This window comes from Lycium ferocissimum, chromosome 12 (assembly GCF_029784015.1).
Source record: "Lycium ferocissimum isolate CSIRO_LF1 chromosome 12, AGI_CSIRO_Lferr_CH_V1, whole genome shotgun sequence".
Taxonomy (NCBI): domain Eukaryota; kingdom Viridiplantae; phylum Streptophyta; class Magnoliopsida; order Solanales; family Solanaceae; genus Lycium; species Lycium ferocissimum.
In genome coordinates, this window is record NC_081353.1 from 38,473,778 (window position 1) to 38,489,520 (window position 15,743).

General features: G+C 33.4%; 2 protein-coding genes across 2 annotated transcripts; both read left to right on the forward strand.

Moving 5' to 3' along the window:
• The first annotated feature begins 322 nt into the window (after window positions 1-322).
• On the forward strand, window positions 323-3,927 carry LOC132039885 (small ribosomal subunit protein eS10z-like). Its single transcript, XM_059430432.1, has 5 exons — window positions 323-526; window positions 1,327-1,375; window positions 2,021-2,300; window positions 2,394-2,529; window positions 3,697-3,927. Exons 1-5 carry the CDS (start codon window positions 524-526, stop codon window positions 3,772-3,774), a joined length of 546 nt encoding a protein of 181 aa, XP_059286415.1. The 5' UTR covers window positions 323-523; the 3' UTR covers window positions 3,775-3,927.
• A 6,250-nt stretch (window positions 3,928-10,177) lies between these two features.
• LOC132040741 (peroxidase 46) lies at window positions 10,178-13,586 on the forward strand. The gene is made up of 4 exons (XM_059431410.1): window positions 10,178-10,575; window positions 11,322-11,501; window positions 12,292-12,457; window positions 12,939-13,586. The coding sequence occupies exons 1-4, from the start codon at window positions 10,327-10,329 to the stop codon at window positions 13,352-13,354; spliced, it is 1,011 nt and encodes a 336-aa protein (XP_059287393.1). The 5' UTR covers window positions 10,178-10,326; the 3' UTR covers window positions 13,355-13,586.
• The last annotated feature ends 2,157 nt before the right edge of the window (window positions 13,587-15,743 follow it).

Here is a 15,743-nt window from a genome sequence, read left to right on the forward strand (position 1 = left end):
ATTTGTTAAACTTTTAAGCAATATTATGTTGGAATTTAATTTACTTCTTCGTTATCTAAAGATTGTAGCTTTAATTTAAGCAATCATTTCTTGATTTTTCTAATCACAGTGACTCAACGTAACTCATGGCTGAAAATATACAAATGTAATAGCAAAAAAAATTGGAAGTTGTGAGATTACATATTCCGATTTTAATTTTTATTGTCTCTTAGATTTAGCCGATAAACCATTCAATAACAAGCCGATAATTGCAAACTCGATATCTATCAACTTATATCTTATCAGTTGGCTAGCAGATTAGAACATTTAAAAATCAATAACCGATATTATCCATCCGATCCGCCCGATAAGAAGCCTCGGGTATAACGTTGTCCAAGCCCAAATTGCCCATAGCGGGTTGAAAACAGTTACAGCCCAAATCCGAACAGGCTTTTTTGGTCCTAAAATCTCTGCCAAACCCTATTTCTTCCTCTTTCTGCAAGCAACTCTTCACTTTTTTTTTTCTCTCTCTAACGAAATCAATATGGTATGTTTTTTATTTCTGCATTCGCTCTAAGATATTCTTATTTCTATTATTAGACCCAAAAAATATATCCTTTTTGATATATATTATGTTGTTTTACTCAAGTCGGATAATAATAATATTGTGTTTGCTTCTATTTCCCAAATTAATTCTTAATTCCTAGTGATTTTTACATGTTAAATATACGTTTGATGAAAAATATCAGTACTAATTTGCATTTAAGAAGTAAAAATCTAGTTTTTTTTTTTTTTTTTTTTTTTTTTTTTGTAAATCTAAATGACTTTCCTAGTGATTTTTACAAAATTAATATACGTTCTTATTTTCTTCCCATGGTAATAGCTCAAAATTGTAATGAAATATCAGTACTAATTTGCGTTTAAGCAGTAAAATGATACTTTGTGTAAATCTAATTACTTTCCTAGTGAATTTTACAAATTAATATCGTGATGATTTTTGTAAAGATATACTTTTTGTAAATCTAAATGATTTTCCTAGTGATTTTTACACGTTAATTGTGAGTTCTAAGCTCAAAATTGTGGTGAAAATAGCAGTGTTAATTTGCGTTTAAGAAGTAAAAATCTATTTTTTGTTAATTTAAATGACTTTCCTAGTGATTTTTACTTATTAATATAAATTCTTGTTTTCTTCCCATGCTAATAGCTCAAAGTTGTTATGAAATATCAGTACTAATTTGCATATAAGAAGTAATTTTTTTTTGTTTGTTTGAATATCTAACTGACTAATTACAAAGAAAAAATAGTTCTTTCATAATAGTTTATGCATTTCATTTAAATGTTTTTCAGATTATCCCAGAGAAGAACAGGAGAGAGATCTCCAAGTACCTCTTCCAAGGTTTGGCTTTCATTAGTTACTTCTGGTTTTTATGTAGGGAAAAGGGTCAAAAATGCCCCTCTACTTTGGGAAAAGGGCTAAAAATATCCTCCGAACTAATTTTGGGTCAAAAATACCCCTCCCGTCATTAAAGTTTTCAAATATACCCCTGTCATAACGGAAATCCGCAACATAATCCAATTTCATTGATCTTTAAGGTAAAAGTGGGCCTTAGCTGGCTGGCCTGATTTACCCCTTCTCATTGGATGACCGGCCCTTTCTTAGACTTGGTGAACTTTTAAACCCGCTTCATTTAAAATCGACCCAACTACATAAAAACCCCATATGCGACCAACTTGTTCCCGAGTCCTACATCTGGAGCCACTAGGCATAGGAGCGGGTAACCCATATGCGTTTTTTATTTATTTGGGTCGGTTTTAAAAATGAAATCGGGTTATGTTGCGGATTTCCGTTAAGACAGGGGTATATTTGAAAACTTTAATGACGGGAGGGGTATTTTTGACCCAAAATTAGTTCGGAGGATATTTTTAGCCCTTTTCCCAAAGTAGAGGGGCATTTTTGACCCTTTTCCCTTTTATATATGGATGCTTTCGGAAATAGTTAAATGATGTTGATATTTATTGTGAATTATTTACGGCGTTGTAGAGGGAGTATGCTTTGCTAAGAAGGACTACAATTTGGCGAAACATCCCAACATTGATGTGCCGAACCTACAAGTGATCAAGCTGATGCAGAGCTTTAAGTCGAAGGAGTATGTGCGTGAGACCTTTGCTTGGATGCACTACTACTGGTATCTTACCAATGATGGCATTGAGTTCCTCAGGACTTACCTCAATCTTCCTTCTGAAATTGTTCCTGCTACTTTGAAGAAGTCCGCCAAACCCCTTGGTCGTCCCATGGGTGGACCTCCAGGCGATAGGCCCCGGTAACTTTCACAACCTTATGTGTTACTTGAGTTGAAAAAATAAATATCTGAGTTATTGAATTGATTTTGGTGTATCTTCCTTTGTATTTGCAGTGGACCACCAAGGTTCGAGGGTGATAGGCCAAGGTTTGGTGATAGGGAAGGGTATCGTGCTGGTCCAAGAGGTCCACCTGGTGAATTTGGAGGCGAGAAGGGTGGAGCTCCAGCTGACTACCAGCCTGCATTTAGGGTAAGTAGAAATGATTTTCCTTTATTTATTGTGTTAGATTTTCGAAGGATGTTTTGTATTGAGGCTTGTAGGGAATGAAATAGCAATTGTTATGTAGTGACTTTAAATTCCGCCCTGGTACATAGCAAAACCTATTTTAGTTGCCCTCACGTCCTTATGTTTTCAATCCGTTTAGCTGGATTATCAAGTATGATACTCCCTCTGTTTCAATTTGTTTGAACCTATTTCCTTTTTAGTCCGTGCCAAAATGAATGACCTCTTTCCTAATTTGGAAACAAATTCACTTTATGAATGATTTATAGCCACACAAATTTTCAAGGCTTATTTTGAACCACAAGTTTCAAAAATGCCCGTATCAAATGGGTTCATATAAATAGGGAGTATAAGAGTGCACGTGCACCGTTTCGTAGATTTTCTGTATTGCATGAGGCTTACCAACATATCTGTCATTTTTTCCTGTTTAACTAAAGTCACTTTCCTTCACCTCAAGAGGAATTGAAATGGGGGAAAACATACCATGGTAAAAGGTTCCTGCAATCCTTTGGTGCCAATGTGTCATTTTACTTGCTGAATTTTAAAATCCTGGTGTTGTTGTTATCTTGCTTTCTACCTTGTTTTCCCCCCTTGATGCATTTAATAGTTGCCAATGGGGTAACAGTTACACTACAAAGATTCCCCTTAGAATATTGCACTGTGGTGGATTTTATTCAGATGTCCCCATTTTAGTTCTCTCCTTTGCTGAACTTCCCATATTGCCCGTATCATTTTGGGTTTCCCCATCGCTGAACTTTTATGGAAGTAGAAAAATGTATTTCAGGATGTTGATTGCTTAGTACTCTTGGTACACCTTGTCTATTTCCTTGAACTTTTTTGCTTTGAGCAATATGTGATCCGCATGGCAATTGATGTGGTGGAAATGTTACCTGTTCAAAACAATTCGTTAGTGGACACTAATGTTCTGATGTCCTCTAACATTTGGGTTTCTGTTAATTAATGTACTAATCTTGTGGATGCTCTCTCATTCTTCTTGCTTTTGGATCATTGGCTCTCTTAGTCTTGATTAATCTAGAGTAAGAACCATCTAATTTTGTTTGTTTTCTCAAGATTTTAGGCTCCTTTGTCGTCTGAGAACAGTATTAAATTTAAACTATAATTTTATTTCTGTAGGGTGGTGGTGGAAGACCTGGATTTGGGCGTGGGGCTGGAGGTTTCGGTGGCGCACCCCCTAGTTCAAGCTTCTCTTAGGTTGCTATTCTTGTACTTCATGTTTTATCAAAATTTTGATCATCAGATGTTGGAATCAACTTGACTATTATTCTCCCGAAAGTACTGTGCAATGAAGCAATTTCATCATGTTTGATCTTTAATGAACTTCTATAGATTCACATGTTGTGGTTATTGTGTTATGGCACGACGAAGCACTTGCAATCTGTTCTATTTCAAAGTAAAATAGTCTCCCAGCAATGATAGATCTTTCCATTTCTTTAACTTCAGAAGAAAGGGTTAACCTTCTCTGTGATCCTTGAAGAACTCCATTGGCTTCTTCAACAAAATTAAGAAGCAAATGGAATCTGCTAATCCTGAAAAGATTTATGGGAGTCCATTTATAAATTTCCTCCGAAAAGGATTCTGCTGAGTGTGAACTTTGATCAGAAAGTTGATACAAAGTTATCTTTTTGCTTTGGGCTATGTGGATCTTCAGCCATTGCAGGTCTTTCTGGGGGAAGTGAACAGAGAGCCCATTTCAGGACCCCCATTTGAGCCATAGCGGAAGTTCCTAAATTTTTGCAAGTATAACCGTTTTAAATCAACTTTAGACCCTCGCGTTTGAAGTTTAGACATACACATATGAAGTGTGGCTTGCCATAGCCTAACATAAGAGGAGCAAGTAAACTTCAGACAAATGTCTGAAGTTAGACCTTGCAGTCCCAGACTTCCGATATTCTCGTCTAAAGTTTGGCTTGCAACTCCAAACTTCCGGCACATTTGTTTGAAGTTGACATGACAGTCCAAAGCTTTCGACATTTTGGTTTGAAGTTTGACCTGACAGTCCAAAACTTCCGACATGTTTTTCTAAAGGTTGGCATGTCAGTTCAAAAAAGTTTGGCTGACACAAGGCTACTGTCGGCTGGGATCTTGAAGTTGTTAACTTCTTATCAGAGACTGTCATTGCACGTTCTCATTGTTTCGAAATTGATATACTCCGTATGTAACTTCTTATACTTTGTGATATATACATTTTATATAAAGTACTATATTGAGATCTTGTGCAGAAACCAAATCAATGCATAGTTTTAATGTACATAACATTAACTTAGTTGAAAAAATATAAGCTTAGTTATAAGACTCTTTGCTATGGTTCATCGGGTCCGATGGTCTAGGAAATTCATAGTAACTGCAAGCTTCAGAACCATAATTCATAGTAACTGCAAGCTTCAGAACCATAATTCATAGTAACTGCAAGCTTCAGAACCATAAAGTTGCGCGAAACAAACTAGTAATCCACTTTAGTGGGGGCGTTAGGATTTTTACTAGGAGAACTAAAAAAATTCAAAATATCAAGAAGTAAACGGAGGAAAAATTCAAAATATCAAGAAGTAAACGGAGGAAGAAGTTACAAGACACAACTATATATACATAAATAACTCCTCACATCCCTGCCCGTGCTCCACTTGTCCATTCTCACCACAAAAGAACATATACGTTGACTGTATTATCTTTCAACATGTTGAGAAGTTTTATATTTTTAAAAGAAACTGTAACACATGATATCTACCATTTCTCTGAAGAACTTTTTAAAATAAAAAGTTTATTTCAAAACATTAAGGTAAAGTATCCCAAAACACTTTTAAATTATACAATTTAACTCATGTACGCTAAACTATGGAAGATTTCACTTTAGTAGCGACCGACACAGAACATAAATGTAGGGGTTGGGGAATTTATTTTGTGTAATTTTAATAAGATGAAAGTATAGAAGTGTACAATAAATATAACACGTTATAATATATTAACTACACACATAAGTAACATTTAACTGGAGGAAACAGAGTTGGTGAACTGAAACAGTACATCGTTGGACTAACTGTCAGATTAGATTCCCATATTGCTGCCACGTCACACTAAGGCTCCATTTGTTCATAGATACCCAAAAAAAAAAAAAAAATCATTTTTTTGAAATTTTGAAGTTGGAGTTGGAGTTGGAGTTGTGTTTGGCCATAGTTTTTGAAATTGTAGTTTTTGGTGAAATGTAATTGTAAAAAAGTGAATTTTTTTGAAAAACATAGGTTTGTTTTGAGTTTTTGGTATATTAGAATACAACTTCAAGTTGTATTCGGAATTCTCATATTAAATGGCCGATTCGGAAAAAAGTGAAAAAAAATTCCGGAATAAAGTGAATAATTCTTATGGCCAGACGGGGGCTAAGAAAATGTGCATTAATGTCTTAAGGATGTGAACCAGGGTTGAGCCTAAGTGTTTGACTTTTATACACTATCTGCGTAAAAAAAAATTAATACCATCAGATCATTTTAAATTAACTTTAAGTATAATACACATGCAGTCAATCTAATATTCAAGAATTTTCCCATGTTTTTTGAATTTATATATACACATCCTTGAATATAATTACTTTCCTTTTACAATATCAAGTTATTTTTAAGTCGCATATAATCTGCTTTATTTTTAGAAGGGTCTATATATATCTTTTGGATTTTCGGTAACATTGGCTTATGAATAATTAATGACGGTTAGTCATGACATTGGATTAGACTTGAGCTTAATTGAGATTCTAGGTTCCAAAGCTCCTTATTCCATTTTCTTAGTTTAATTTTTACTAATCTTTCATTGGTTTTTAGTAAAAATACATAGGAGGTGACAAATCTTTTACTAGCTTAGTCGCCTCATAGTAATAACTTAAGCTCTTTTTCTTGTAACTCAAGTCTAGACTCATAATTTTTGCTTGGGCCAAAAGCAAAGGAAGGAAATTAACCTACACCTAGTAAATTTTGGAGGCCAAAACCCTACAAAAAAAACAATGCTCTTCTCTAAATGCAACCATAAATTTACTCATTGATCATCAACTGGATATATATTCCACAAACCCTCCCACATTTTCATTAACCCTTGCCGAATCATACTCTTAATTTTCCTGCAATTTCCTTTCTTTTTTTTCTTTTATAGTTTGTGACTTTGTTCATGAAGGGCAATAAAATATCCATGGTGTATAATCCTTTAGGGGTTTTAGAAGGTTATAGTAGAGAACTGAATTACCAAAGGTTCAAGAATAAATTGCATAGGGTTTCAAGTGGGAATAAGTGTACAAATTTTGCCAAGAAGGAAGGGATCATGAAAGGGTACTGCGCAAGAAGAAGCTCCAAGTCTAAAACTTGCCTTGCTAAAGATTCCATTCTTGATAATCTCGAGATGAAAATTAATTCAGAAACTGATGATCATGTCCTTTTTAGGGTTAATATGAAAGGAAATTCTCATTTAAAAGATGCCATGCATGATCATGACAATGATTATTATCAAAAAGGTCAAGAAACTGATCTATTGAAAAAGGGGAAAGAAGGGAAGTCAATGATTCTTAATGGACAAGATGATCATGCAATAAAAAGTCTTTTTGAGGATGATCAAGAGTTTGAAAGATTTATCAATGTTTTGATGGAAGAAGCTGAAAGAGTTCTAAAGGAGAATAATTTACGAGATCATCGAAAGCATGAAGAATGGTTCATCAGAAAATCTGATAAAGAATTTTACAGGTACATTAGTGATTAGATACTACAGCCATTTATGTGTTTTAGTTTTGACTGATCGACGTAGAAATTTAAGAATGTAAAGAACAATTTTGAATCTTGTGAAAAGTAATTATTCTTAAAGAACAATTTTGAATCTTGTGAAAAGTAATTAAGAAACATGAATTGGAACAGAGAAAGTAATAAAGAAGCAAAAGTAGATCGGAGGAAAGCTGAGCAAGCAATAAATGAATTGGAATAGCTAATTAGATATCTTTTGCTAGTTACATTGTGGTAATTCATTAGAAATAGTGACTATGTAAATTAAGAGAATTTTTTTGAACGTATAGGAAGCATTATATTGCCTAATTCTTGCCTTTGTTGCCTCTCTTTTGACTTTGAAATACTTAAGTTGATCAATATCGATGGCAACTAATTCTTGTGTATGCCACTTTAATTGCATTATTATTATACATATGTTTTATGACCACACACCTTGCACCTTGCAATATGCAATGCATAAATATAGGTGTATGGTATTTTCTGATTCGCTATTTGGTGTGTGTTAACTGGAATCTTAAATATTTCCATTCATTCATATTTTCAATCCGCTATTTTGAATGCATTATTGTTTTTTAAAAAAACTATATATATTCGAATCAACAAATGATGCTTACATCACGGTATATTTTATGTTAGAAAGAAAGTAAATTATGATTGGAATGTTATTTAGGGACGAGAGCCGCTCCTTCTTTTACAAGTTTGCATGCGTTCTTCTTCTCCCATGATGAGTCACGGGCAAAGCCTCGAAAAGCACGACGAGCCACATGCAGAGAAACTTGCACAGGTGGTTCTGGATGAGGCTCTATATTACATTCCTCAGGATGCAATATCTTTTCTGGTCCCTGTTTGAATAGTACTCCTGGATATATTTCATGCACCGAGCTACTTTGTTATATATATATATATATATATATCTGAGAAGGAAATAAGGTCACAGATGGAATGATGAATCCTTCAGTAATGATGCAGCTCAAAAGAATCTAGAGTGCTCAATGCTATCAAAATCCAGAAGTCAAACCTTGGCAGAAAGATCATATGGTATGAAAGTAGTTTAATGATTTGTTTTCCTGCCATCTCAGAAACGTCGTAAATTCGAACATAAAACTGCCTTGCACACTTGCTATAGCTGTTTAATTCCCTAAAAAACTGCTCCTGTATAAAAATAATAAAGTTTACATTCAGACTACTTGCTTCAATATAAACTATTATACCCGAAAGACACTTGAAAAGTCAAACTTGCACTTTGTGGTCTACTGGTCAACAAAGTGAGACGTCTTCAGTTCAAATTTCAATAGAAGCAAAAATAATTTGAGAAAGTTGTCTTAGTATGAGTTATAGGTCATGAGCCCGAGTCGTAAAATCAACCACTAATAGATGCCTCATAGTAAGTAGCGGACATTACACGCCTTTAGAAAGCGACTCTTTCTTGAACCCTACGTGAATCCAAAATTATTCGCGCATTGCACTGTCTTTTTAATGTAAAAGTTAAGACAAAAAATGTGCCAAAAGGTTAATAAAGAAATGCACGTGTGAGCTAATAAAGAAATGCACGTGTGATTTATTAACACAATATGGGGAGCCTCTAAAGGGGTGGAATAGTTAGCTTACACAGTATGGGAGCAATACACTAGTAAATGCAACAACGGAGCTTATAAAACATTAAAAATAGGTAATCAAGGTTGGCCTATCCGTCAATAAAATGGATGAAAATTATGGGAGATCACTGGTCAGAGTTCAAATTTTAATAATAATTAAAGATATTAGGTGATTTTTTCATTTTATTTGTGTAGATTTTGGAAGGCAAACTTATGTATGTGCTGATAGAAGATATAATACTATTTTAGAGAGAATAGTCAACCTGGATGTATGTTGATCCGAACACCTTTATTTAATATAAAAAAACATGTCTTTTAAAAAATGAAAATGGTAATGATAATGTTGGCTAGTATTTAGAGCTCATCTGTTTTCCACCTTGTCAGAAATGAGTAATAATCATTGATCTACTCCTTGTCATGACTCATTACCAAACCAAATAAATGCAGCGTTATAATCATAATGATTCTTCTTCCTTTGCCTCCTTGCCACTCCCATTCCCTCTTCCTTTTTTCTCCATGACTTCCACTGTTAATGAGAAAAAGGTTCCAAATCTATCCAACTAATGGGAAGAAAGAGACAAGACAAAACCTACTTCTAACAAGTTGTACGTTGGATCAAAGTAATACATTATACATTTGCCTGACAACAATAGAGGGGGTTCGATTCTGGTCACTATAGAAAAAATAATTGAAATTATCAACGAATCTATAACTTTTGTGGTTAAACAATAAAAATCCATCGCTAATCTTATTTAATGATGGATTATAATAAATCATGCTTGTTAGCTATAGGCTATTTAACGAAAGACTAGTGACGAATTTTATAGCTAATTCCTGTCATTTCCTAATTCAATACGATATGCCTTGTTTGTGTTAAGATTTAAAACTTATCGTCTGTGAAGGAAATAGAAACAGACCGGGAAAGAATTTAAACAGAAGAAAAGAATTGTTTATATATAACACCTAGCTGTAATATATGGAGAAACTACGAATATATGTCAAACCAAATTTAAGATTATTCAACTGCCTGCTAACATTAGTTAATAATATAAAAATGTGCAAAAAAGTAATAAAGAAATGTGTTACTTATCACAAATATGGGTAGCAAGCTTCTAAAGGGGTAGATTAATGTTACAACTTAAAAAGTATGGAACAATCATACTAGAACATGCAAGAATACAGTTCATAAAACCCAAAAAAATGTTCAGAAGTACTTATTTTAGAATTCATCTGTTTCGCACATTGTCAGAAAATAATTAAAATCATTTACTATCTCCTGCCATATAACCAAACCAAATAAATGCACCCATAAATATTCAACCCTCATTTCCCTTCTTCTCTTTCCTTTATTCCTTCATTGTTACTGGGCAAGAAACAGAAAACAAAGGAATTACCAAAAATATATGGAGAAACTGCAAAAATATTTGAGCCAAACACTATGTTTATTCAAGTATTACAAAATTTTGTTCCTTGGTTTATTGTTTTTGACACAGTTTCCAACTTCATGTTCAAGCCTTTCCTTTGATTTTTATGCACTATCTTGTCCTACAGCTGAATTAATGGTGAAAAATACAGTGAGATCAGCTTCTTCTATGGATCCAACACTCCCTGGAAAACTTCTTCGTCTCCTTTTTCATGATTGCTTCGTTGAGGTAAATATCTACTTGTCATCGAATTTTACATTATCAGTGTACTTTAATTTATATTGCTTGCAAGCATTTTACAGTATCAACATAATTAACCTATTTTAGTAGGTTACTTGTGTTATTTTTTTAGGTTGCTAATTCAACAGGTGGTGAAACCGCTAGGAATTTCGCTAAGAGTGTTAATGATTTAATATATATAATTATTAAAAGTAATTTTTGGCCATATACATAATATAATTATTTTCTATATACTTAATATAATATTCCGATGAAGAGTCAGGCGGTCAGCTAACCACCCTTCATTCTGTATGTGGCAATGCTACTTAATTCAACTTAATTATTATGAGCAATTACCTGGTGTTATCGGACAAATCATAACATGACATGTGTTTCTGTACTATGCTATGCGGCCTCTTCAAACAAGGTAGTGTGCCGGTATCGGATTCTTCAAAAAAATACATACCTTTTGAAGATCCTATAGGCAACTGGTAAAATTTTTGAAGAGTACTCTGAGCATCATAGCTTTTATATACACTTTATTACTTAACCATGCAATTAATATGTATTTTCACTCAGTTTACACTCAACCGTAGTAAATTCCATCGGTTTGGTATAAACATCGGATAGACTTTTACCTAAGTTTGATGAAGATTTTAAATTCTTCATTGAATGATAGTACATGAAAAAATAACCAAAAAAATAAATAAATTAGTACTTTGGGTAAGATTAAATTATGTTTTTGATTTGATCAGGGTTGTGATGCATCTATACTTTTAGAAGGCAATAATACAGAGAGAAGTGATCCAGCAAACAGATCAGTTGGAGGATATCCAGTAATAGAATCTGCCAAAAGGGTGTTGGAATTCTTTTGCCCTGCTACTGTTTCTTGTGCTGATATTGTTGCATTGGCTGCTAGAGATGCTGTTGAATTCGTATGCTCCAACACTTATCCTCTTTTTTCTTTTAATACTAATTCGTTGCTAATATATCGCTAATTAGCCTGTAGCTAACAATATTTTCTGATAAGCGGTAGCTAATCAGTTGTTGATTAGGATTAGTGATAGATTTTTGCTGTTTAGTGATAGAAGTTGTCCGTCGATGATTCCTATTTTTTTGTAGTGAATTTTTTGCTTATTAGTTTATTTAATATGTGATAAAGCAACAACATATTTATTTGTGATAAAAGAATTCATTTGTTTGCATGCTATTTAAATGGAGAAGGATAGAAGGATATGCTCATTATCCACCAAATTCTGAATAATGTGTCAGGTCCTCGAGAATTTAGGCCAAGAATTGGTGAAAAACTACCCGGAAAGTAATTATACTTATCACTATTATGACTTTTTTCATTTTTTCACATTTTTGATATATATTTTTGTTGAAAAGATAAAGAAATTGTTGTATTAGAGAAAACTAAAATTGTACAATATTAGCTTGAGACGAATATAAATGGAGGGATATAGACAATTCTGATTCATATAATCGATTCTAATCACCACTAAATTTCTGATGAGTTCGTCTGAAATTGACTTGTTGGAAATGTATATTTGTTGGATTTTCCACCAAAAATCTCATATTTTCGATAGCGTTCCAATGGAAATGTTTCTCGGGAAATTCGCCTATTTATAGTAGTTAATCTGCTTGAGATTAATGTGTTAATTTTTGCTGTTTTGATAAAAGAAAATTTATAAATTGTGAATACATTGCTGTTGATATTAACAGGCTGGAGGGCCAAATGTGCAAATTCCAACAGGGAGAAGAGATGGAAGGGTTAGTTTGGCTACAAATGTGAGACCAAATATAGTGGACACAAGTTTCACAATGGATCAGATGATTAATATATTTTCTGCTAAGGGATTGTCTTTAGATGACCTTGTTATCCTATCAGGTACATATACTTTCTCTAAATCCTAAATTTCTTTCATAAACTCATTTAATATGATTAAATTTTTAGGCATTAGAGGTACAAACAAAAAAAGATGTCAATCCATAACCAAAATTAGATATGTTAATTTGAGTAATGAGAGGCGGCTTCCATACATAACCAAATTAAAAAAGATGTCAATAATTTGGAAACTGAGAACAGTGAGAAAACTATTAATACGCTGTCAAAAGTATTTAATGTTAGGGTCACACACTATGAGTTGGTAGTAATGTTACATAGGGGTGAAATTTAATTGGTAGGGTCACAAAAATTTAATTAGTAGGATCACAAAAATTTAACCGTTTTCCTGTTTCCCAGATCCCACTTGTGAGATTATACTGGGTATGTAAGTTGTTGTTGGTTGTTAACTTATGTTGATGTATGTTTGTTTGTGAGAGAGATATTAGAAACTAATTATACTTTTGTTCTGTGCCAAATATTGTAGGCGCGCACACAATAGGATCAGCACATTGCAATGCTTTTAGTAATCGTTTTCGAGTGGACTCAAAGGGCAATTTCACTTTCATTGATAATTCATTAGACAGAGAATATGCAGCAGAGTTGACAAAACAGTGCCCAGCAGGGGCAGCAAGTTCCTCCATTACTGTCAAGAATGATCCTGAAACACCTCAACTCTTTGACAATCAATATTACAAGGATTTATTAGCCCATAAGGGGCTTTTTCAGTCCGATTCTGTTTTATTTAGCGATGGACGAACTAAGGAAAGAGTCCTGGAATTCGCGAATGATCAGAATGGATTTTTTCGGAGTTGGAGTCAGTCTTTTGTCAGGCTTGCTAGTCTTGGAGTTAAGTCTGGGGATGATGGAGAGGTTAGAGCTTCTTGTTCGGTCGTTAATTAATGTGTAATGAAGTGGAGTACGCAAAATTTTATATAAATGGTGTAAAATTATAGTGTTTCCAATAGATATTTATATAGGCAGTGTATGTCAGCTTATTGTCATAATTCGGCTTGTAATTAGGTTTGCTTTAGGATTAAGTTGGGTTTAAAGCTTTATTTTCTGTATCAAATTGATATTTACTTTGTATTATTTTCAAGAAACGTTGATTTGTTATATCTATTCATGTTTTTAATAATCCAGGGGTGTCTCTGTTACTGATATACACTAGACACACACACACACAGAGAGAGAGAGAGAGAGAGAGAGAGGTGGGTGGGTGGGTGGGTGGGTGGGGAAGGGAGAGAGAGAAGTAGCGAATATGAACGGTGACTAGATTTTTTTTTCTAATAGGCGATAACTAACAAAAGATAAAGATAGTAAGTGATCTATCGTTATAAGCATTCAGATCCGATGTAATAAGAAATTATATTAATCTTTTGTACTGTTAGTGTATAATTCATTTGTCAAAAGGAATGACCGTTTTGCAAGACAAAATTTCTTGAAGTTAGAGCAACTCGAGCCATTTTTTTATACTTTTCCTTTAGTAAAATATTCTAGTATTAAGAATTGAGTACAATGCACTAGTTGCCATGGTAAAGTATGCCCAAAGGTTTATGTTTTCGAAGCTCAAAGTATGTGTTGCACAACGTGAGATATTCCAGAATGGCCTATAAACTAGCAAGGAATTCAGAACATGAAGTTCAAAAGTTGCCCACAGCACGTGGTAAAGCACCTTAAAGGAGTTGATTCTAAGTAGTCGGCAAGACACCATCAAAGACTTAGACGTATTTGAGTGGAATGAGAGAAAACCACTATAGATTTTGTGAATGGCAATTGCCAACAATCACGAAACTTAATTCAGTTTGAATAACTGTTGACAAGCTCACAAATTGATGCACGTTTTATCAATTAAGATCACATACAATGTGGTATAATTAATAAGAGCAAATTAATCTTTGATGTGATGAATGTCAGGTTGCATAAGTTATTATGCCGATCATCTCAAATAATGGATAGATGTTCACTTTGCATTTCTTAAGTGCATTCCAAGAAGCGATGTCATACAAGTGAATCGTAGTACAACTTTCATCTACGGACGAACGAGTAATCTAACACAATCATTGAAATATTAGAAGACATGTTAAGATCATGTATTCATGACTTTGCAAGTAGCCGAGACAATTGGCTATATGCCTCTAGTCACTGAGTTAACATATACATAACAAATTAACAGTTATCAGTCGAATATTCAAATATCGACTTTTGAGGTTTTGTATGGGAAATGGTGCGGATCTCCATTGGTTTGAGGCTGGTGAAGCCAAACTGTTGAGTCCATACTTTGTGTAGGACGCGTGAACTTGATAGAGAAGTTTATATTATAAATTCAATAACTCGATCGAAGAGATCTATATTGTAATTATAGAAACGAGAGAAAAGGTATCTATAGTTGACTTATACGTTACCCCTCTTACTAAAGTTAAAATATGGCGTGTTATTTTATGATTCGGCAACAGTTCTATTTTAGAGTATGAAAGAAGAATAATTTGATTAAAAAACACAGTAGTAGACAACCAAAAAAACTAAAGTTCAAAAGAGGCAGTACATATCATCGGTTTTAAATCAATGTCCACTTTCATTTGTTTATTTGTTTCTAATCACAAGTTACATTTTATGATAAGTTTTATTATATGAGACCAACTTTTTATTTCTCGACGTGCACTTTGTCTATCATGAAAAATACACTTTTATTGGCTTAGTAAGCTGAAAATGCGGATGGTAAAAGATTAGTGCCGGTCAAAAGTACCTGATAATGTAAAAAATTAAAATAAAAAAATCTCGATGAATATTAGTTAAACAATTATTTCTCGATCTCAAATAAGTTTGAGAAGTTTGAGATCAATTATATAAATTATTATCGATCATGCCGTTCTATTTAATTTCATACATATACCATAAATAACAATAACAATAATAAAATCTTAAAAATTTCTCTATATTTCCCATTAATATATAATCCGGGATAGGATTAAAACACTCTTCAAACCATAAGAACCAAATGGATTTACTAACACGATTGAACTTTCATATAATTTTTTTTTTAATTGTGTCCTACTTTTCGCTAAGTCTATGTGAATTTCAAGAAATTATAATTCTTTCGAGACAATTTTCTTTTCATGTTATTTTAAGTTTACCTCATCTCTTTTACCTTACTAGTCATGATATCACGCTTGCAGACCGATATATTAAGATGTTAATGCATAACGTGATCAAATTAAACCATCTCAAATGACACTCCTTCATTTTATCCTCAATTTATACTATTTGAATCGATATGTCGAATATAGCCATT

What these genes read in the sequence shown, in the direction of transcription:
- LOC132040741 (XM_059431410.1), top strand. Translation starts at nt 10,327, where the DNA reads ATGGAGAAACTGCAAAAATATTTGAGCCAAACACTATGTTTATTCAAG. An exon ending in CTAGAGATGCTGTTGAATTC is followed by an intron (nt 11,502 to 12,291) that starts GTATGCTCCAAC and finishes TGATATTAACAG; the next exon opens with GCTGGAGGGCCAAATGTGCA. An exon ending in TGACCTTGTTATCCTATCAG is followed by an intron (nt 12,458 to 12,938) that starts GTACATATACTT and finishes CAAATATTGTAG; the next exon opens with GCGCGCACACAATAGGATCA.
- LOC132039885 (XM_059430432.1), top strand. An exon ending in CTCCAAGTACCTCTTCCAAG is followed by an intron (nt 1,376 to 2,020) that starts GTTTGGCTTTCA and finishes ACGGCGTTGTAG; the next exon opens with AGGGAGTATGCTTTGCTAAG. An exon ending in ACTACCAGCCTGCATTTAGG is followed by an intron (nt 2,530 to 3,696) that starts GTAAGTAGAAAT and finishes TTATTTCTGTAG; the next exon opens with GGTGGTGGTGGAAGACCTGG.